The sequence below is a fragment of the Tenrec ecaudatus genome, chromosome 13, assembly GCF_050624435.1.
Source record: "Tenrec ecaudatus isolate mTenEca1 chromosome 13, mTenEca1.hap1, whole genome shotgun sequence".
Taxonomy (NCBI): Eukaryota; Metazoa; Chordata; class Mammalia; order Afrosoricida; family Tenrecidae; genus Tenrec; species Tenrec ecaudatus.
This window is the reverse complement of record NC_134542.1, coordinates 49,677,317-49,699,423: the sequence shown is the minus strand read 5'-3', so window position 1 is coordinate 49,699,423 and position 22,107 is coordinate 49,677,317. Positions and strand designations below refer to the sequence as shown.

Genomic DNA, 22,107 nt, shown 5'->3' with positions numbered 1-22,107 from the left:
GGCACTCTCTCTGCTTTGTCTTCCTGCTGGCAAGCCACATGGAGCTACAGTGGTGCAGCCAGAGCCCTGGAGCTGGAGGAGTCACGTGGAGACCCACGCTGAGATGCTTCCACTGCCACTAGATCTACAAGACTTTCCGCCCACTGGCCTGTGACCTTCCTGCACTCAGTGACATTGCATGTGTTTCATGAGCCTGAAGAGGAATTTACATACTGGTAACGGACCTATGGACCAAGACCAGACTTATGTAGACTTGATCTGGACTGAGCTGTGAGGTTTTCTCAATAAACAATTGGTCTTTGACATAAAGTTCTCTCTTACATATATGAGTGTCTCTGGATTTGTTCTTTTAGTGTACCCAGACTAACACAAGAAGAAAAGGAGTCCATGAAAGAAAGAGAGAGGAAAAGACCCGGGAGCTAGAGGAGAATGTTCAGATAGTCGAATGTCAATAGTATCGAGTGAGCAAAAGCATCGATAAGATGATATGAAAACGAACCCATTGGAATATCGTACTTATGAGACCTCTTCCTACTAGACCGGCATAAGAGGGATAGAATTGATAAGCGTACAGAGTCCAGTGGCATGAACGAGTGCATAGGAAGCAGTAACAGAAACCCACTCTGCTTCTTTAAAGCAGCTGGACTAAGAAGCAAGGAGAGACTGGGAGCCAGAGATAGGCACTTGGGGAGAGGTGATCTCGTTTACAGGCAAGGGGAAGAGTGAAGGAAAGGCAGATGGTTAATGTCATAGGACAGAGGATGTCATTGAAGAAACAAGATCCCAAGAAAACAGCGGTCAAAACCAAACACAGAAGCACAAGTCTAGACGTTCCTTCTAAACAAATGCAAAGATGTCATGAATGCCAAAAAGATGCAACGAGAGTTTATATCTGTGAGGAATAAAATGAATTTATGACACATTCTGTGACTCACTGAAGGTTTGACAACTTTTCATCAGGTGAATTTCTCAAGGGATCCTTCTAAGAGTTCTATCAGATTGACAAGGGGCGTGTACTACTTCTCTGATCGTTCAGATGCAGGCGAAGACACTGAACCTCAGTGAAATTCGAAGACTGCAGATGGCCTACCTGCTCGAGAGCAAAGTGGAGCTAGAATCCAGGTGATTTCTCAGAGGTAAGGTCAGAGTTTTCTTTGCTTGTTAAAAAAGCACAACATCTCAATTACAAGTCTAGAGTTGTAGAAACATTACAACCAATGTCTCTGTGGGCAATAGAGTTGGTTGGCATTTTAAAACTGAACTCATGGCTCTTTAGAGGTAACCTTAGGTCCTAAAGTATCTGTCTTCAAATGTAAATGAGTTTAAATGATATGCTTGAGAAGAGGCCTACATATAATTTTTTTAAGAAAAACAAAATAACAGCAGGACTATTTTCCTCCTTCTCAGATGCAGAAATAAAATTGTAAAGCATGTAAACCCTTTTTAGTTTGACCCCAGCTATAAGAACAAAACACCATTAATTTATTAATATTGCTGACCTGACTGCTTTGTGGGAGGTAAGATATGGATAAATCAAATCCTTCTCTTTTGTAATTTCCCTGATATTCCTAAAATCATGTATTCTGTAAAAGATGGAACATCTTGATTTTTTGGAAGGGTTTAGTTTAAATTGGTCATGCTTCCTAGGTAAAAAGTTTCCATAGGATAGACTGCGCCCCTTCCCTACGAATGCCAAGAACAGTGTTGTAAACATCCAATTTCACAGGTCACCAGTCTTATATAAAATTGAGATGCAATAGATATGAATTCTACATAAAATTTAGAGAGAAAAAATTTAGATGAAAACTTGATTGTCTGTACCTTCCTAGCCATTCCAATGGTGACTCAAACTCTTTTTCATGCTCCAATTTTTCTCTTACAAGAAAATGTCAAAGACTTTCTCTTAATCAGCAAATTGATAATGTCTCATGAAACATCTTAATGAATATTTCTGGTGTATGAATGTAAACCATGGGCAACAAAAAACTAGTTACAAATCAAAGGATACCATTAACCTCTAACACAGATTTTTCTTACATACTTGTGTAATTTGTCCAAACTTATGCAAGGAATCCATTGATACTTAGGAATTTTACTCTAGTGCTCTTGCCTTTATCATGCCTCTCGTATGTAAAGCCAAACATTTCAATGTTTTGATCCCAAAACAAACCAAAAAAAAGAGCTAAAAGTGGCTTATCTATTTTCAACCAACTAAGATCAAGAGATGAAGTATGAATTATTCTTCAACCCCAAACAGACTACTTGATTATTCTTTGGCCACAGATTCACATGACTACACCATTCACAGATTCTCCTGCTGTCCTTTGCCCCACGTCCTATATTATGGGCATTTCTTGAAAGGTCAACGCAAGGAGTTCCAGGCCTGCCGTGACAGGTGTCAATGTGGGAAGATTAGGAAGTAAAAGAAAACAAAGAGTAGATATTCACCTGGAAATATGTTTGAATAACATGTGTTCTTTGCATAGTACAGTGGTTCTCAACCTTCCTGATGCTGAAACTCTTTAATACAGTTCCTCATGTGGTGGTGAGCCCCCAACCATAAAATTATGTTTGTTGCTACTTCACAACTGTAATTTTGCTACTGTTATGAATCAGCCGATCCCTGTGAAAGGGTCATTTGACCCCCCAAAAGGGGCTCAACCCATGGTAGAATGATTCACCGGACCTGGTATAAGGAAGACTGTCTTGAGGGCTTTTCCCCATAAATTACGGTTTATTGGCAATGGTTTGTCTACGTACATAAACGAGGCTACTGCGTGAGTGAAAGGAAGTATGAGACTAGCGAGTTAGTACTCGCACCAGAGCACAGTGTGCAGTCCTGAGACAGCAAAGCCCACGGTCCACGTCCTTAGTCACAGATGGAATTTAGTGGTTCACAAACACGCCTGTGAATCAGGATCACCTGGAAAGGTTTGAATATGTCGATTTCCCGACTCCATCCTGAACCTCCTAAGTCAGGGTATTTGGGAAGAAGTAAGGAATGAAATCTAGGTTGCTAATGGGCAATGCATTATACAAGCAACTCACCACTTCTCTGTGAATCGTTTACATTTTGCTTGCCAATAAAAAGAGCTCACCATCTACCTCAGAATCTACCTATCTCCATATGTGCCATATATATGTACACACACATACTTCAAAATAAAAATTCACTTTAGTTTGTGCATAAATTATCATTCCAAATGTACCTGAAGAAAAACTGGAAGCTAAGAAAATGCAGCCAACTCTAAAAGTTCCATCCAGTGCTGAGTGTACATTCAGAAGCCACCAACAAAGGGGGTGCATCTGGTCACTCCACTGCATTCTGGCCAGTCCACTAAAAATGGGTGCGAATTAAACTCACTGAGGCCAGGACTCTTGTTGTTTCCCAAAAGCCATTTCCTTTCATCCTTTGTAACAGATTCCAGGTAGTTAGCAGGGTGCATTGCCAGTCTTGCCCAAACTGCTCTTGCAACCTTGTGTAACCATAGGACTAAATCATGGACAAGTATAAATAAGTGAACTTTTATGAAAGCTTAAGGTCTTAAAAAAGGGGGGGGAAACAGACTTTTTCTCCCACCATCCATCCAGATGCCTGAAAAGCAGGTGTGACGGCTGGGCGCTCCAGTGGCCCTACAAACTAACCTCACGGCCATTGAGTTGATTTCACGTCAGGGTAGTGCAATAGAACAGCTTGAGGTTTTTGAGGGTGTAAATCTTTACAGGAGCAGACAGATTCATTTTTCTCCCACAGAAAAAGCTGGCATGTTTGAACTACTGACCTTTCAGTTAGTAGCCCACCACCAGGTCTCCTTAGCAACCCTCCCACTGCCACCAAGTGGGTTGTAATTCCAAGAAATCGTATACAAGATTCCCATGGCTGTCAATGGATGCGGTTAACAGAGTGGGTTATGTGTTGGGCTGACTACTAACCATGAGGGAAAGCATTGGAACTTACCCAACCAATTGATGGAAGAAAAATGATGTAATCTGCTGTGAGAAGGACTTACAGCCATGGAAATCCACACAGACAGTTATATTCTGTCCACAGGACCTCTGTGAGCCAGAATTGCCTCAATGGCTGTGGGAGTGAGGGCTTTGGGTTCTTTGTTTGTTTGTTTTTGGTTTTGGTTAAATCTCTCCAGAAGCAGATAGCTCATCCTTCTCCCTGGGAACAGCTGGTGGATTTGAACAGTCAACCTTGTGGACAACTGGAAAATACCCTAGAGCTCCTTCAATAACCCAATAAAAACCCAAAGTCATACCATCAGATTGATTCTGACTCATAGAGACCCTACAGAACGGGGTAGAACTGCCCCTGTGGGTTTCTGAGACTAACTCTTTACAGTAGAAAGTCTCATCTTTCTCCCACGGAGGGGGAGGGGTTTCAAACTGCTGACCTTGTGGTTAGAAAACCAACAATAAAATTAAAGAGAACACACTATGGTAGATACATAGGAATGGATCTGGAAAGATTCAGAATCCCTGATGACTTTGCATAGCATATATGTATGCTATACCTTACAACGTACCTAAAACTTCCTTATACATGGATCCTGAGGGCACCCTCTCTTGAATTTATTGAAATCTGCTATGTAGTTACAGTTAAATCTAAAGCAAAATATGCACTATCAAAACAAAAGAAAGACTTTGCATGCCCTACGTGCTCCAGGCAGTACTAAGCTTAAAACTTAGTTTATGAGAGAACAAAGCTATTAAGCTATGTACTCATATTCTGAATAGCCTTTAAAATGATTCCATCCAAATTCTACTTAGTGTTGAAAACCCACATCTTTATATTTGTATTTCGGCAGTGAGATTAATGGTCAATAACACATAATAAAAATGCAAGAAACCATGAGATAGAACAGACCCTGGACCACTCATCTCCTTGCAATCAAGAGTTGGTTTGAGTGAAACTATTGTTCTGAGAAAATCTTTTAACCTTAACCCAAAAATATCTCCTGAGGCCTTCTTAAAACCTATAAGAGTTCAGTTGAACCAGTAAAGAATGTCTATTTATAGGGAACAAATTAACAACAGCAATTTGAAAGATTAGAAGGCAAACGTAAGGAGCCGTGGATTTATGCTAATAATGGGAGAGACAATCAAGAAGTGTGAGAATGGTGCATGACTCGAAGACTGTCGACAGTGTTTCTAGTGTGCCACTCATTCACTCAGTCATTGCCATAGAGTCAATTCTGACTCATGGCAATTCGAATCAACTGCCCCCTTCGGTTTCAGATGCTGTAAAGCTTTATGGGACCAGAAAGCCTCATCTTTTTCCTGAGGAGTAGCAGGTGAGTTGGAACTGCCCATCTTGAGGTTAGCATCCCAATACCTAGCCCCCAGGGCCACCAGGGCTTATTGTATATGTAGAAATTGTTGAATTAGTGGATGGACTGCTGTGCATACTCTCATCAACAAAAAACTAAATTATATTTGTTTAAAAGAGTTGATTTGGGTCCAGGATATCAATGAAGGAATATGAAACATAGATGACCAATGTATGGCTCAGGAGCCAAATTCGGCTAACAGATATATTTGGTTTGGCTTATACAATGCTTTCTGAACACATTGCGTTTGAATGCCTTGAAATTGGAATTCCCTTTCCGTTTTCCATAGGTCCGCTCCCAGTCATCACTTTCTCCACTTCTTAAGCTGGTGGCCTGTCCTCTGAAAGCAGGGGAGTTCGGAGGGTTTGGGGATGAAATGTTAGATTTAGGTTCCGTCCATTCTCACAGTGCTCACCTGAGTTGCACCCAATGAATCATATCCAAGGTTGTTTTCAACTATTAATCATCTCCACTTCGTGTAATAAGAATGGATGTAGATTGAGAAGTCCTACGCCTTTATTAAGGAATTAATACAATACATGCACTAGCAATCTATCTTCAAAAACAAACAAACAAAAAAACAGATGATGAATCTGCCATTGCTCCCCACTCACAAACACACTAAAAAGCTAACTCTGGAAATGTTGACTTTGTCATCTCAATGTCTTTGATTTTTGTTGCTTAATAGTGTCACTAAAGTTATCACAACTTCCAAACTTTCTCTTTTCATTTCCTTATAAGTTTAAAAATTCAAGTGAGAAGTACTCAGAATTTTGTTTTAAAGTTTCTAAAACTTACGGTATTTACTTTATCTCATTTTTATAGCTATCTGTGTGAGGTAGTAACTATGCTTATGTTCTTCATTTATGATAAACAAATTCAAATAGAAAGAACACATCCTTTATATAATAAAAGAAAATGCAGAACTATGCACTTAACATGTGATAACAGGTCTCTGCATTTCCAAGGGGACATAGGTGTACATACAGTGCACATAATATTATACGGCTTACACATAGGTAATGAATGTAGTTTAACTAAAATTTGAAAATCATATTAATTTTGAAAGTGTAGACATTTTCTTTCATTGTAGCATTTGCTGCAGCCAAACTAAAAATCACATGATGTTTCTAAATTGTGACATTTTCTTAAACTTGTTGCATGATTAACCAGGGCTTATAAAATATTACCAAGTGTCCATGTAGTACAAGCTTAAAAATATATATAAGTATCTAATTACCTCTGAATGTATTGGATTCTGAAATTCTTTCCCTTATATTTTTTATTTGAGCCATACTACTTTGTTTTGCTATTTCATTTGTGTCACATATATCCTCTCAGATTGAGTAATAAAGTAAAGGAATGTATTTTTCACAAAACATATGCAAGTAATTATACTTTTTCTGTAAAATGTGTTGCTTGGAATTCCAGTTTCTAGCCCACTTGATTGTATTGAGGGGAGAGGGGTTGGCTTGAGATCGGAGACTTTTTGCATTAAGGATCACATTCCTGATATTTATGCAAAATAGTATTAAGGGAAATTAAACTGTTCCTTTTTTGGAAACACCTACAGAATAATTATAACTATGTGATGAATCTTGTAACATGTGGCAAATTTCCTATACTGTAGTAAACATCCATTTCATTTATTCACATTTTCAATTCTTTAACACCTTATAAAAGCAAGCTGATAATTCCCAAATCAATTAACAAGGAAAATTGTATTAAGTTAAAATTGTTTTTGTTATTAGAAAGAAGAGGAATCTGCTGTAGCTTATTTATAATTAGATTCTCTATTTCTATTGTTATTTTTCTGTATTTCAATACACTTTCCTGACTTCTACTTTCTATTTAATTGTATTCTCTCCCCTTCCCAACAATGCCTGTGTGGATGCCATTACAAAGACAAAGTCTTTTCTTTTTTCCTTTTTTTTAACTGTTTATTAGTTCCCTGGCTTTTTTAAATACAAAAAGTAACATAAAAGGTCACAAGATTAGTCGCAGTGTCCCCTCTAGGGAACTACTGACACAGAGTGCTGGGTCTTGTCCCCAGTTTCCGGAATTTACTCTTTAAACATTTCTCAGAATGTGCGGACTCCAGATTGATTGTATGAAGATCCTTCGAGCAAAGACCCACAGAGACGAGTAGTAAAACGCACACACATTTGGAAGACAGTACCAGAAAAGCTTAACAAATGTTAAGCTTTAAAAGCTTGAAGCTGATGTCAGATAGTTTTGAAAATCCATAATGGCCTATTACATAAGAGTTCGTGTCTGTATTTCAAAGTTCAGCCCTCCCCAAAAAGTAAGGGTTTAATAGCTGCTGGAAATAGTTTCAATGTTCTCTTATATTCTGGATTAGCCATGCATTTTTGCTCAGCCACACCATATTGCCCAACCCAAATATATGCAAATTACACAGGAAAAAAACTTTGGTACCCCAGGCAAGATCCTTCTTTTAAAAAGAGAAGTAAAGCTTGTGTTTAATGCCTCTACAATCAATTACTCTGTGCCCGAGAAGTCAGATGTAAGGCATGCTGATGTCCTTCCTTGGGCATCCAACCAGAACCCACCACTGTCCTGGGAATTCAGTGTGCTGGGTGGGAAAATACCACTGTTTAAGAAATGTGCTCCCACCAGGGTCTGCCGTGGGGAAACGGCTAAAGTGGGCCCTCGGTCAGCCAGCGCGATGTGAAGGTCAGGAGAAAGAGTGAACGTCTGCAGAGACGAAGAACGATGCCCCAGAGACAAAGGAAAAATGAGTTATTAGAGCGGCTTCCGAGGGTTTTCCGAACAAAGAATTGCACAGAGCACTGAAGTTCCGCACAGGAAAAAAAGCCTCCACCCTGCTCACTCCACAGTCACTCTCAGTCCCTCTGCAAGCTCGAGCCCCCAGGACAAGAGCCCCCCGGCTGGTGGCAAGCTCTCTCTGGGCGTCTGTAAGCCGCCCGGGCTGCACCCCGGCCGAGGGCCGCCTCCTAAAATGCCCCGAGCCATCTCGCAGCGGGCTGCTCCCCGGGCACTGGGGGGAGCCCTGACGGCGAGCGCCCCGTGTCCCAGGGTAGATCCGCCCGCTCACCGTTCTCCGCTCCCCGCCGACCCTCCTCTGCCCGCTTTCCAGAAGCTTCACCTCCCTGCCCTCCCACCCGTGCCCGCAAAGCGAACGGTCAACTCACCACCCTCGTCCTCTTCCTGGGCTCTGACCGAGACAGATCGCCCTAGTAAAACCGTCAGAATGAGGAGAGGGCTTGCTGCCACCCAGTGTGCCATCGTGTCTGAATGTCATACGCGGGTCCCGAGAGCGAAAGGCGACCCTGAGGCTACTGCAGCCCCATGCAGCCCGCTGGGCTCCTCTTTCAGCACCAGCCCGGCAGCCGCGCGCGCCCTCCCAGGCAGCAGCTCCAGCACAGTCTGCGGAAACTTGTTTCCAGCGAAGCAGCTTTTAAATAGGAAGAATGCTGCCTCCACTTTTTTCCTGCCCCTTTTCGGCTTGTTCAGGCTCATAACCATCCAGTGTCTGCCAAGCAACGGTCTGATTGATGGTAAACAACCGAATCAGAACACGCGTCTCTGTGCCTTGAACTTTCTCGGTTATATTTATGTTTTAAGCTTCAATGGGGGGTAGTGGCAGGACCAAACTGTTACTCCTTTCTTTCCCTCCCTTGGCTTTCCTTTGTTTTATTAAAGAAAGCCTCTTGGGAGGAAAGGATCCTCTTCTCCCATTCCTTGGCCCTTCCCCCAGACACACACTCTAAGCTAAAAAAAAGTTATTAGGTAAAGGAGCACAGCCATCCTGCCTACTTTTTGACATTTAGATAATTCAGGACTCCCTTGTCCATTTTAAACATTTAAAGTGTCGAATTTTAACCCATTCCTTTTTTACTTAAAAGGGAGTATTTTTGGTCACCTTGGCACATCGTTTCTTTTCTCATCGTCTGGAGAGGACTCTGAGCTAAGGAAAGTGTTTTACACACATTTAGTGATTTATCATAATTCCCATTAAGAATACAGGTTCTCTCTATGTTTCCAGTTAAGGGAATGGCATATGAAAATTCTTCTTGTCCTAGACGGTAGTAAAATATTCAATTCTATTTTTCCAAGAACTTCTTGAAGCCCTCTAGATATAAAATTATAATCTCCTAAAGAGCCTGGGGATCCCTGATGGTGTAGTTGTTACAAATTGGATTGCTAACCTCAAGGTCTGAGTTTCAAAACCACCAGCCACTCTGTGGGAGAAATATGAGGCTCTCCACCCTGGTAAATAGTTACCATCTCAGAACCGCACAGAAGCAGTTCAGTCCTGTCCCATGGGCTCACTATGAATTAAACTGACACAATGGCAGTGAGTTTGAGGGCTTTGTTTTCTGAAGCAGCCTGGGTGGTGGTGTGGGTTAGCCTGGGTTTACTAATCAGGACAGAAGTTCGTGTCTAACAGCTACTCCGAGGAAGAAAGGTGACTCTTTCTACTTCTATCAGTCTCAACACCCGCTGGGGCAATTCTTTCCTGTCTGGTTATACCGTCAACCTGAACCGGCTGATTCGAGGGCCATGAGTTGCATAGCTAGAGTAGAGCAATGGGAAGTACACGGTGTTTGGATGCTGAAAATCTCTATTCCAATACCCACTCTGCCACTCATCAATTTTGTAAACGTACACAAAGTCCTCGATATATGCATACTCCTCTTTTTTTTTTTTTGCTTTTTTGAGAAAAGGGCTTTGCCCAACTAGTGTGCAGGGTTCAGTGACACTAAAATGGGTAATGTATTATTAACTAAGTTCTAAATTGCAAAGATCTAGACAAAAGTAGATGGTGGTGTCATTATCCCTAAACCAACTTTTCAGGGAATAGGGGAGTCCTCACGGTACAAGCCTTGCAAGAACAATATTTAGGGGCTTTTGTGCCATGTTCGTGCTTGCAAGATCGCAGCTTGCTCTATATCATCTCATGCAGTGACTGTCTTGAGTCCACCTAGTCTCAGAGTGGTCGCTGTAGTCAGAATAGCATCCCCAACACACCACGCTGTAATAGAGGAGAGTCCTGAGTATATAATGACTCAGCAGTGATCAGGTCCTCTGCACCCAGCTAAACATTGGAGAGACAGGGGCAGAGGAAGCCAAAGAAAGTAAAAAAACATGCCAATTACCTTCAAGGGACATCTGTAGGAACTGAGGGATAAAAAGATGTGAGGCCAAGGAATTGATGGCAAAATATCTAAGTATGTGTGGGATGTGACTCATTAGACCCAGCAGAAATGAATGGAGAGATCATTATTGGGTAAGGTTGATACGCACAAAGGTATTTTTCACTTTTCTTCATCATGGAAGCCCAAGGATTTTTAATTTGGAGCTAGAATCTTTGGGAGGGGCAACTGCTCAAGTATCTCTCTCTCTTCCTAAGTTTACATTTTCATGTAGACATATCTTACTGTACCTCCGCTACATTATTCCCCCAGGGTACCCTGCTCCTGTCCAAAGGAATTCACAAATAAACCACCCTTTGCAAATTCTATCAAAAACCCTTTCGCTGCTTAGCCACTCAAAGAAAGTCACAGGAAACTAATGTATGGCAGGGAGGGAAAATTAAGCTCTGGGTTTGCCAGTTTTCTTCTACTATGGATCCATTTGAGACACTAACACCCTTAGATCGAAGGGTTGACAGACTTGTCGAGGACCCCTCTAGAGTCTTTATGGCAGTGTACAGACAAAGGACGTTTATGGAGACCCTGAGTCTCCAAAAGCACCCTACATGTTAGGGACAGAAAGATGATAAGATGACAGGAGGTGTAGGAGCATCAGTGTATGTAAAGCTCAATGTCTGTTTAGAGAAACAACTATGATGGGTTTTTAGAACATAATCATTATGAGCATATTAATACAGTTATTATAAATTAAACTCATTATAAGCTGAATACAGGTTATAGAAGAAAGAATAAAACATAACGCAAACCCTCAGAGTTCCCTTCAGTTTAAGCATCCTCCTGCCAATGAATACGCAGAATGCATTGAGAGACAGAAGACAAAATATTCTCGCTTTTAAAAATCATTTTATTGGTGGGCTTTCACAACTCTTATCACAACCCACACATCCATCCATTGTGTCAAGAACATTTGTATACCACTGCCATCATCATTCCGAAAACACTTGCTTCCCACTTGAGCCCCTGGTAAAAGCTCTTTATCCCCCGACCCGCACCTCCCACCCTCACGTAGCCTTTATAATTTATAAATTATTATTATTTTGTCATACCTTACACTGTCCGACATCTCCTTTCACCAACTTTTCTCGAAGACTAAATATTTTCAACAGAACTGGGACAAATTCGCTTCTTGTGATACCTTAATGTCTTATATTAAGTCTCTTCATAAGCAGTAAAATATTTTGAAAGTTTCGTTTGCCTTTATGTTTGGCTGACGTACTGCACTGCCACTTGGTCAAGAGTGAAACATTCTAAGATACGCAGGAGTTTATCAGATGTGTCTGCTTAATAGACTTGGTAATTCTGCATAGAGGAGATGTTTCACTTCTTAGACCCTGAGGAATTCAAATTTAAGACCTCAATATAGAGCTTAGAAAACTGTCCTGGTTCCAATTACTTATCACAGCATATATGTGTGCGTACATGTAGTGAGTGAATGTTTATCAATTACCATAAAATATGACCCTGTAAATGTATATTATGTTTCTCATAGGACTTATGGTTCAGAAGGTCTACTTACTCAAGTGTTTTTATCTACTAAGTTGTAGACTTATAAATCTATTTCACAGATATATGACTCCAACGTTGCTCTTTGTCATTGCTTTTTAACTCTGGAACCTACCTCACACCCATAATTCCTATTTCAGAAGGAAAGGTGTCTCCACTCTTTCCAGTTGATACCTTCCACTGCACTTTGTTCCATCTCCTCACATCTTCTTCAAGACAGAATTCTGTCAGTGGACTCCTTTTTCTCCTTTCTTCACCCTCTCTAACTCTATCGTAAAACAGCTTTTAAGTGTTTCTCTCCATGTCAAATTTCCCATAATCTCCTTTTCCCATCTACCTCTTTACCGCTGGGGAATCCTCACCCTCTTTACTCAGGATATCATTGCTGGCATGCCACTGAAATACACTGCTAAGGACATACTAAAATAAAAACCATGTGATGCACAACAAAATGCTTCATTGAGAGAATAAAAGAAGAGCCCACAGGCTACGATAGAAGCTTTAACAATGGCACAAGGGACAAGGGACTAATGACTAAAACCTATAGAATTCTATAATGCCCTAATAGGGGGAAACATGGACAATTAAAAAATGGACAAGAGACATACCCAGGTCACCAAATGGCTAACAAACATGAAAAAATGCTCACAAGCACTATCTATTGGGAGATGCAAATCAAAATAACAATAAAATATCACCTTACACCGGCAACAATAGACCAATTTTTAAAAAAAGAAGAAGAAAGAAAAGAAACAGAAAACAACAAATGCTGGTGAGGGTGCAGAGAGATTGGAACTCCCTGCTGGTGGGCTTGTTAACAGGACAACCCCTGTGGAAAGTGATGTGACTAGCTAAAATAACTAGGAATATATGACCCAGAAACACCAGTAGCCCAAAGAAGTCACAGACAGAAAACAAGCAAGCTTATGCTTGCTCGTGTTCACTGCACTACAGTTTATAATAGCAAGAAGCTGGAAACAGCCCAAATGTCCATCAGTCAAAGAATAGATAGAGAAACTCTGGTACATACACACAATGGTATCCGATACGCCCCTAAAAAAGTGATGAAAACATAAAACACCTGGTGGCATGAATGGACCTAGAAACCATTATGCTGGGAGTAGTTAGTCAATCACAAAAGGACAACTACTGTATGAGACCACTCCTATAAGAATAGACACCCAAACAAAGGCAGGCTTCTGTTCTCATACAATCTTCTAATCTAGTCTCCCAAGCACAAGTGGTGCAGCTGCCTCGTGCCCATGAACTACATACTACCCCCTTCTTTGCACATCTTAAAAACACTGCATCAGGGATGGCATTACTGCATCTGGGGTCAGTGTCTCATGCGATGGGGAGAAGGAGAAGACAGGTCACTTCTGGACATATTAGCATGATTCTAAGGAAGTGGTTTTCAAACTGTGGGTCACGGCCCCTTTACTTTGGGGGTCGAACCACCCTTTCACAGGGGTTGCCTAAGACCACTGGAAAACACATAAATATTTCCCAATGTATGATTACATATTGTCTTATGATTAATCACTATTCTTTAATGTTTCATGATGTTAAATTTGTAACAATGAAAATACATCCTGCATATCAGATATTTACAATATGATTCATAATAGTAACAAACAGTAACAAAATTACAATTGTGAAGTAGCAACGAAAATAATTTTATGGTTGGTCTAGGTCCTAGTGGGTCCTCCACCTTCCTAATGCCTCGACCCTGAAACGCAGCTCCTCATGTTGTGGTGACCCCAACCATAAAATTATGTTCGTTGCTGCTTCACAACCGTAATTTTCTTACTGTTATGAATCGGGTGACCTCTGTAAAAAGGTCGCTCAACTCCCAAAGGGGTCTCCACCCCCAGATTGAGAACCGCTGGGGTGATCCCACTCCATTGGTGGGTAAGCTAGGAGGGGCAAAGCTACGAGGGGCAACCTGCTTATTGGGAGAAACATCTGACATCACTCTACAGACCCCCAAGAGGAGAAGACATCAAGTTTATAATTGGACACTTTTGATCTAGTTTTCTTCTAGCCCCTGGTAACCCGGACTTCGATCCAATTTGGAAACACCTCTAAGCAAACTGGAGTTTTCCTTAAACACATTTGTAGCAGATTAAAGAAACTGAATTACTCCCTTGAACTGTAACCTGAAAACCCTAATGTGAAAAGAATTGGTGGGCTGCTTATCCCAAAATTAGGGATTTGGAATTCATTGGACATTGGCTTTAATCACTCACTTGCTTTTAGGATGCCAGATAAATGGCAACTCTAGACTACCAAGTATTTGCTTTATTCATGTTCTTGTTGATTTTTTATGACTCCTTGGAGCAGAAAGCATAGTTCTGCCTTTGCAAATTAGTGGTCTTGGAAGTTTCACCCTATATCGAACTTGCAGTATCTATCTAGTCACTTAAATTTTAATCTGCATAAGTCAGTAATACAGGCATTTTGGTATCAAAAGCAGTCCTATACATGTACCTTTTCCTTTCCTCAATTGTATTTTAAATTCTATACCATTGGCTTAATTAATAGTACTGTCAATAAAATTTCCATATGACCCATGAGAATTATTTATAATTTTCCCCAGTAAAATGATAATGATGTCTCTAAAGTGAACCAAAGACATATATAAACATAAAGTCTGTGAATGGATTTGGGACTTTGTAATAATTAGGTTTATTATGCCAACTAGGCCTCCATAGGAACATGTGGGCAGAGTTTCATCATATCCGAGCTTGATTGGAGGGCAACTGAGGCCTTCCAAGGCCGGCATCCAGCTGTCTTTCTACATGGTGATCAGACCAGTGTGGTGCTTGATTAGTTCTTTGCCTCACCTATGTGCTTCACTACCTGTGGGCTGAGCCAACCCTCGGATCATGTCCCCATGCATACATAGCTAGAACTCGAGACCCCATCAGGGCCTGCTTCCTTATGCTCCCGAACTATTGACTGTTACTACCCCACCCTCCTGTCTGCTGCCTGAAGACATACTCTGCCATTTTACCGGAGGGCAAACTCCATTGTCTGCTGCCTTGACCTTGGGCAGAAGCCCATGTGAGTTGAAGGACCATCAGTATATTAACTGTTCCATGACAGTGAGTTGAACTGAGCCCTCTGTAATGCTGTGTGGACTAATTAGCTGTTATATTCCTTCTCAATATATATATATATATATATATATATATATATATATACACAAAAAATAACAAAGTACTCCCCATTACACTTAATACATTAGTCAAATCTGCGATTCCATTCTTGGAAACATTTTTCAAACTCATCTGTTTGAATGGTTGACAGCAACTCCCTCATTGTTTCTTCACCTTCTATGTCATCAAATCGCTGTCCTTTAATGTCCCTCTTCATTTGTGGAAACAAAAATCAGTCTCACAGAATGAGGCCAGGTAAGTAAGATGTGTGGGGCAAGAGAGACGTGCTGTGGTTTGCCAAAAACTAGCACACTGAGATGCCTGTGGTGAGCAGTTGCATTGTTGTGGTGGCAAAAACAGACCCCCATAGGCCATAAATCAGGCCTTTTTGGTCTAACACGATTATGCAATCTTTTCAGAACCTCTAAAAAGAAAACTTGATTAACAATCTGACCTCCTGGAAAAAACTCCAAATGCCCTACAAGTTGACATTTTTTCTGGGAAGTTGACGGACATCCAAAACAAGGTTTGTCATGAATCAACATTTCATCTTTTATGAAACCAGAATACCATTCATACACTTGAGTTTCTCCCATAGCACTGCTCTTGTAAGGTGTGTTCAACATCACAACAATTTCATTTGGCCCAAGCAGGAAACTAAATTTCACAGCCTCACACTATTCTCTTAAATTGGCCATTGCAAGAAGAACGAGATTCGAGCGAAACTTCTTTTACAAAAAAATTCACTGTGACCAAAGAGAACTTTCCCTTGCAATGCTCTTGGCTGCATTAACTCAGAGCGAAAGCTCTGCTCCACCCAGCGCACTCGCTGTTTTGGGGGAGTACCCCCTTGGATGCTCATAAGTCTCCTGGTATTATTTTCCTAGAAAGCTCTGCCTAACACAGACTTGCATTTAATTCTAGCTTCAATCTAAGAATAATTAGTTCTTATGAAGGGCTCGACTCTTTACTCACCCTCAGGAAGAGATTACTGAAGAGATGAGTGCTATATCCAGGTGTGGTGAAGAAATCCAATGAGGCCAACCTATCAGGGGAAAAAAGGGTCTGGGAGCTTAACAGCTTGTCTTAAAATAAGCAGCCATCTAACTGAGGTGTCACTTAAATCCACACAGAAGAAACACATCAACCTGTGTGATTCAAAAATTGTAAATAATAAAATCTAAGACTAGTGGAGGGAGCAGTATTAGAATTTAATTTCTGAGCACCTAGTTTGCAGAAAGTAATGGATGACAGTGAAAACCAAAAATCCATTTATAGAGCCCCCATATGGATTAAGCCAGAGTTAATCCTTTCTGGCCATTGACCAAGGATGTAAATAACCTTGCTATCAAACAGAGTATATTGGAAAGTAGATTATCGCTGAGGTAAGCAGGCTGAAATTTAACAACTTATCATTTGTTCTCCATTTTGATAAGCTCTAGTCTTTAATATTTTCTGCTTTATTTTTATTGGTTTTTCTCTGTTTTGTTTTACTTATTGTTGTTTTGTTTTGTTTACATATATTTTTCTGTATATGAAATCCAGAGTAGGTAAATCTTAATTAACGGGTTCTTAAGGGGTATGGCAGGGAAAGTTGAGTGGAAGTCGGGAACTAATACCAAAGAGTACAAGAAAGAAAAAATGTTATAAAATTGTCATGATGATTGCATAACTCTTTTTAATAAGATTGAACTATCGAATTGTATGTTATTTGAATTATTTATCAACAAAACTACTAAAATAAAATAATGCTAAGCCGTTAATAGAAATTGATTAAAATTTATTTAATATTTAATTTGAAAATCAAAGTATCATTTGATTTGGATACACGTAGTAAGTCTATGTACAACTGAACAAAACAATATCTGGTCTGACTTTATCTTCACAATTGTTATCCTTGGTGTTAGTCTGGTTAGACTAGAGAAATAAATCCAGAGAGTCTCATGTGTGTACAAGAGCAATTGAACATTGAGAACACATTCCAGCCCAGTCCAGATCAAGTCCATAAGTCCAATATTAGCCCAAATGTCTGATACCAGTCTATAAAGTCCTCTACTGACTCACGAAACACATGATGTGATGCTGAAGGCAGGAAGATCACAGGCCAGGCTTGGAAGTCTTGTGCATCCAGTGGCATTGTGAGCATCTCAGCGCTGGCAGGGTCTCCGCGTGGTTCCTTCAGCTCCGAAAAGCTGACTGCCTCAGGGCAGCTTTATGTGGATTCTCCTCAGACATGCCTCCCTCGCAGGGACTGAGCCTTGTCAGCAGAGTCTCCAAGAGAGTGAAGAGAGAGAAAAAAGTGTCTCCTGCCTCCAAGGAGGTAATGCAGGAATTAACGGAATCCTCAGGGAAGACCATGCCCAAACTGAGGCCTCCTTGTCATTGGCTATATAGTAATTGACAGGCTAGACTCCACCCCTTCACTCATAATCCTCTCAAATTGACAACAGATTATATAACTACCACATCCTTGAACCAATTGTTGCAGCCACCATATTAATCCATCTTTCAGAGAGTTTTCCTCCTGTTCGCTGACCACCTACTTTACTAAGCATGGTGTATTTCTCCAGGAACCGAGCTCTCCTTACAGTATGACCCAATTCCTTACAGTATGGCCCAATTATGTGAGAATACGTCTTCCCATCCTTGTGTCTAAGAAGTATTCTAGCTGCAATTTCTCCAAGAGAGTTTTTTGTTTTCTGGCAGTTCATGGTACTTTCAATCTTTCAAGATTCTTCATGAACTATGGTCTGTATTTCTTTGGAGTATATACCAAACAGAAGGATTTCTGGGTCACATGGTGTTTCTAATCCAGATTTTTTAAAAGATGCATCTTACAGGCTTCTGTAACTGCTGTACTATTTTACAGTCCCACAAAAAGTGCAAAGGGCTCTAATCTCTCTCTATTCTATCCAGCATTTTTTAATTTTTTGAACTGTGCTATCAATACTGATGTGAACTGGTATCTCATCATTGTTTAGATTTTCAGCCTTGAGATTATGAGTGTTTCTTTATATAGTAGTTGGTCATCTGAATGTCTTCTTTGGGGTTCTTGTCTTCTTTCCACTATTAATTCAGATTATTTTTCTTTTTCTTCTTAATTGAGGGGTGGTGGAAGGGGGTGGTCTTTAGATGCACATAAGTGTTTTATTTTTAGGAGGTACTAGTCATTTATTTTGTCTTCTGCTGTATGTGTTTTTCTTTGATAGTGTGTTTAAGCTGTATATAAGGGCCCTAAATGTGTCCCTATTTTTATATTGATGACGATTATAGTTATTGGGTTACAGTTAGCTCTTTAATCCATCTTGAGTTTGTTTTTGTATATGAAGTGAAATGTGGATCTTGTTTCTTTCTTCTGCAAATGCAAATCCAACTTTTACCAGCACTATTTGTTGAAGAGACTATGTCTTCTCCATTTAATATGTTTTGGTCTCTGTCAAAAATCAGTTTTCTGTAGGTGGTAGAAATATTTCTGGGTTATCTCTTCTATCCCATTGGTCCGTGTGGCTACCACTTTACCGGTAGCAAGATGTTTGACTACAATGCAGTGAAGTAGCTTTGAGTTTGAGGAATGAGAGGCCTCCTACTTTGTTCTTCCTCAGTAGTCCTTTGCTTCTCCTGGGCATTGCCTTTCCATAGAAAGTTCGTGGCCAATCTTCCATCTCCTTAAAGAATTATGCTGGGATCTGAATCAGAATTTTTTTTAGAATTTTTATTATATTTGTAGATCACTTTGTGTTTTGACATTTTCACAATGTTAAGTTTTCCAATCTATGAATGTTGTATAGTCTTCCATTTATGCAAGGCTCTTGTTTTCTTGTAGTACTGTGTTTTGTACTTTCCCTTGTATAATTCTTTTATTTCTCTGATTAGGTTTACTACTAAGTACTTCATTTTTGGGGTGGCTACTGTAAATGGGATTATTTTCATGATTTCCTTTTCAGTGCTTTCTTTACTAATATATAAGAATCTGATTGATTTTTGTATGTTGATTTTGTACACTGCCATGTTGCTGAAAGTGTCAGTGAGTTTCAACAATTGTATTGTTGGATTTTTTTCTTAGGGTTTTCTATGTATAGAATCATATCCTCTGCAAATAAAAAGGTTTTATTTCTTCTTTGCCGATTTGGACACCGTTGCTTTCCTATTGTTGCCTAACAGCTCTGACTAAGATTTCCAGCATAAGAGCGGTGATAAGTGGCATCCTTTCCAGGTCCCTGTTCACAAAAGGGGAGCTTTCCGTTTCTCTCCATTGAGTCGAGGGCTGGGCTGGTGAGGAACCGGGTTCTTCTTCTCCCGGTGCAGGCAGAGGAGGTCAGATATGGTCTCTTCACTGGTTTTGCACCAGAGAAACTACATAACTTGGATTAAGCCATTATGTTGAGGAATGTCAGACTGTCTTGAAATGCTGGCCAATTGGCTGCATTTCATTTAGCACGGAGTTTAGATTAAGGAAATGGCATGAACTTTATTTCCTTAGCTTGAACTTAATTACTGATTTGTATTTCAAGCAAATAGAAATACTGGGAGAGTCATTCATTACATTTTTAGGATATCTTCAAGTACAAAATTATATTTACCAGTAATTTTCATTGTAAGCACTAGCTATATTTAAAATTTGTATATATGATGCAATCTCTAATATACATGACGCTGTGTCTGTCTGAATATCTCTATCAAAAATGTCTCTAAACACATAGACATAATTATATGTTTTCCTTTTTATGTCATAAAATTTTAACTTCATCTGCACACTAGTAATACAATCTCTCATTTTAATATTGCTATTTAGAATAACTTCAGAAAAAAATTTACATTTTATAATATACATAGCCAACAGCCACATTTCGAAATCACAGAGAGTCCTGCGAACCTACATGTCCTGAAACTCACATTTATAATATTCAGGCAATCACCAGTCACATTTAGAAATCATGAAGAGTCCTGTAAACTCCAATAACAATTAATATAAAATGTTGGTTTCTGCAGTACCCTACTGCTAGAGTGTAATCAGCCATATTCTGAGGTTCACAGTAATCCAGTGAAATAATAGGGCTGCAATTTTATACAGAATTCAGAGAATCAGTTATCCACAGTAAGCAACTGTCTTGGCTGTAAGTCTCTAAATTCTAGTGCTTTACCCACTGTGCCTGATGATAACTGAGCTATAATTCAAACTTTGCCACTGAGGAGATTCCCTCTGGAAAGGTTGCAGAGTGCAGCAGTCAGGAGCACAGACCCTAAAGTCAGTGGGGAGAGCGCAGAGCCTGGTCCCCCACTTAGGAGTTCCTATAGGTGAAGCTCTCGGAATTCTAAGTAAAAAGAAGTAATTCCATTAGTGCTTTTCTAAAAAGGATAATTAGTCATCAGTTTAAAATGTAATTACTGTGTTAAATTTAAGGATCAAAACCCAAGGTAATTAGAAGAAAATTTAATTGCCCACCACAATAAGTACCATTCATTCTCTCTTTCTGTTTTAGCTTTATCCCCCCCTATTTTTCTTTCATGTTATATTTATTGGGATATGCTTTATATCTAGGAAATTTTAACTTTTTTGAGTTTTGACAGATAAATATAATCAATCAAACCACCATGAGTAATGTGTGTAGTATTTTCATGGACAATCACAGTTCCATCATTTGGAGTTAATCTCCTATTCTACTCCTGGCTCACTTACTTGATTCCCATCTTGACAGTACTTTTGCCTTTCCAGAATATTGTATAAACAGAATAACAGAATTACACATGTTCTTTTGGGCCTAATGCCAAGATTTAACCATGCTGTTGAATGTAACAGAAGGGTTTCTTTTTTAACCTTTTAAAAAAATCTTATGTTTACACTTTTTTTCCTCCCATCATTCTTAAACATTAAATCAATTTCTAATAAATTGATTACTTTCATTGGAAAAGACAATTCTCTGTAGCTAAGATGAAAGGGGGGAAATTTTTTAGACAGGACAAATAGGAATAGGTTACAAAGGAGAAAATGTTCAAAAGCTCAGTGACACCAAAGGCCATTTACACCAAACAGCATGTTATGGTCCATGCACAATTTAAAGAAAAAGATGAAAAGTCTAAGAGACTCAGTTATTTCTTAACAACAAAAAAGGAATCACTCAGCTCGTCAGACACAAATCTTGCATTGTTCAATTGACAATGGTGTGGCAGCCAAAGATCTAGTAGATGTGTCTTTTCTTGATATGGAGAGGGCAAGAAAATCAATGTGATGCATGATATTTCATAAGTCCATCCATATATTGTTTAATACGTGACACCATAGTATGTGTTGGGGTAACTTCTTTGTTAACTCTTGTGTGTCAAGGTTGTATCCTCTCACCTTACTTATTCAATCTGTATTCTGACTATGTACACTCACTACCAATATAAGCTAAGCATTGAATGCCAAATTATTTTCAAAAATTCTTCCTTAGGCAATCTATCAGTAATAAAGTGATTTTTCTCTACCATCCTCTTCACAAGGTAGTTTCATTTAACAGCAAATGGCCAGCAGTCACAAGGTGTCAATTAACGCTGGAAAGAAGAAAATGTCTGCTCCTACTTCCTAGAATCTTAATTTTTTAGAGTTTGCAAACACATAAATAAGCTACATTATTAATGCAAAAGTTCATAAATCTTTTAGATTAAAATTTTTATTTATCTTCAAATAATCAGTGAGTTCACTTTGGTACAAATATACAAATATGCCTTTATAAAAGCTCTGATCAGCATAATTAAAGTTTTGCTTAAATGGTAAAATATTGTCACCATATAACCAAGTTTTTCAGTGTTCTAGATACTCTAAAGATACAATTCCCCATTAATTGCATTATGTAAAAGTCAAGAATATTCTGTATGTTTAGCTCATATAATTTTAATTGCTATTTAATTAAAATGTGCATCACCATA

The 22,107-nt window shown here is 39.5% G+C and overlaps 1 protein-coding gene across 1 annotated transcript in view; it reads right to left on the bottom strand.

Annotated features, from left to right (window-relative positions):
• COL5A2 (collagen type V alpha 2 chain) overlaps positions 1 to 8,758 on the bottom strand; it is a 166,680-nt gene extending 157,922 nt beyond the window's left edge. The window contains exon 1 of the mRNA XM_075529347.1: positions 8,513 to 8,758. Within this exon, the coding sequence (XP_075385462.1) occupies positions 8,513 to 8,606 (94 nt within the window). The 5' untranslated portion in view covers positions 8,607 to 8,758. The remainder of the gene's footprint in view (positions 1 to 8,512) is intronic.
• Between the last annotated feature and the right edge of the window lie 13,349 nt (positions 8,759 to 22,107).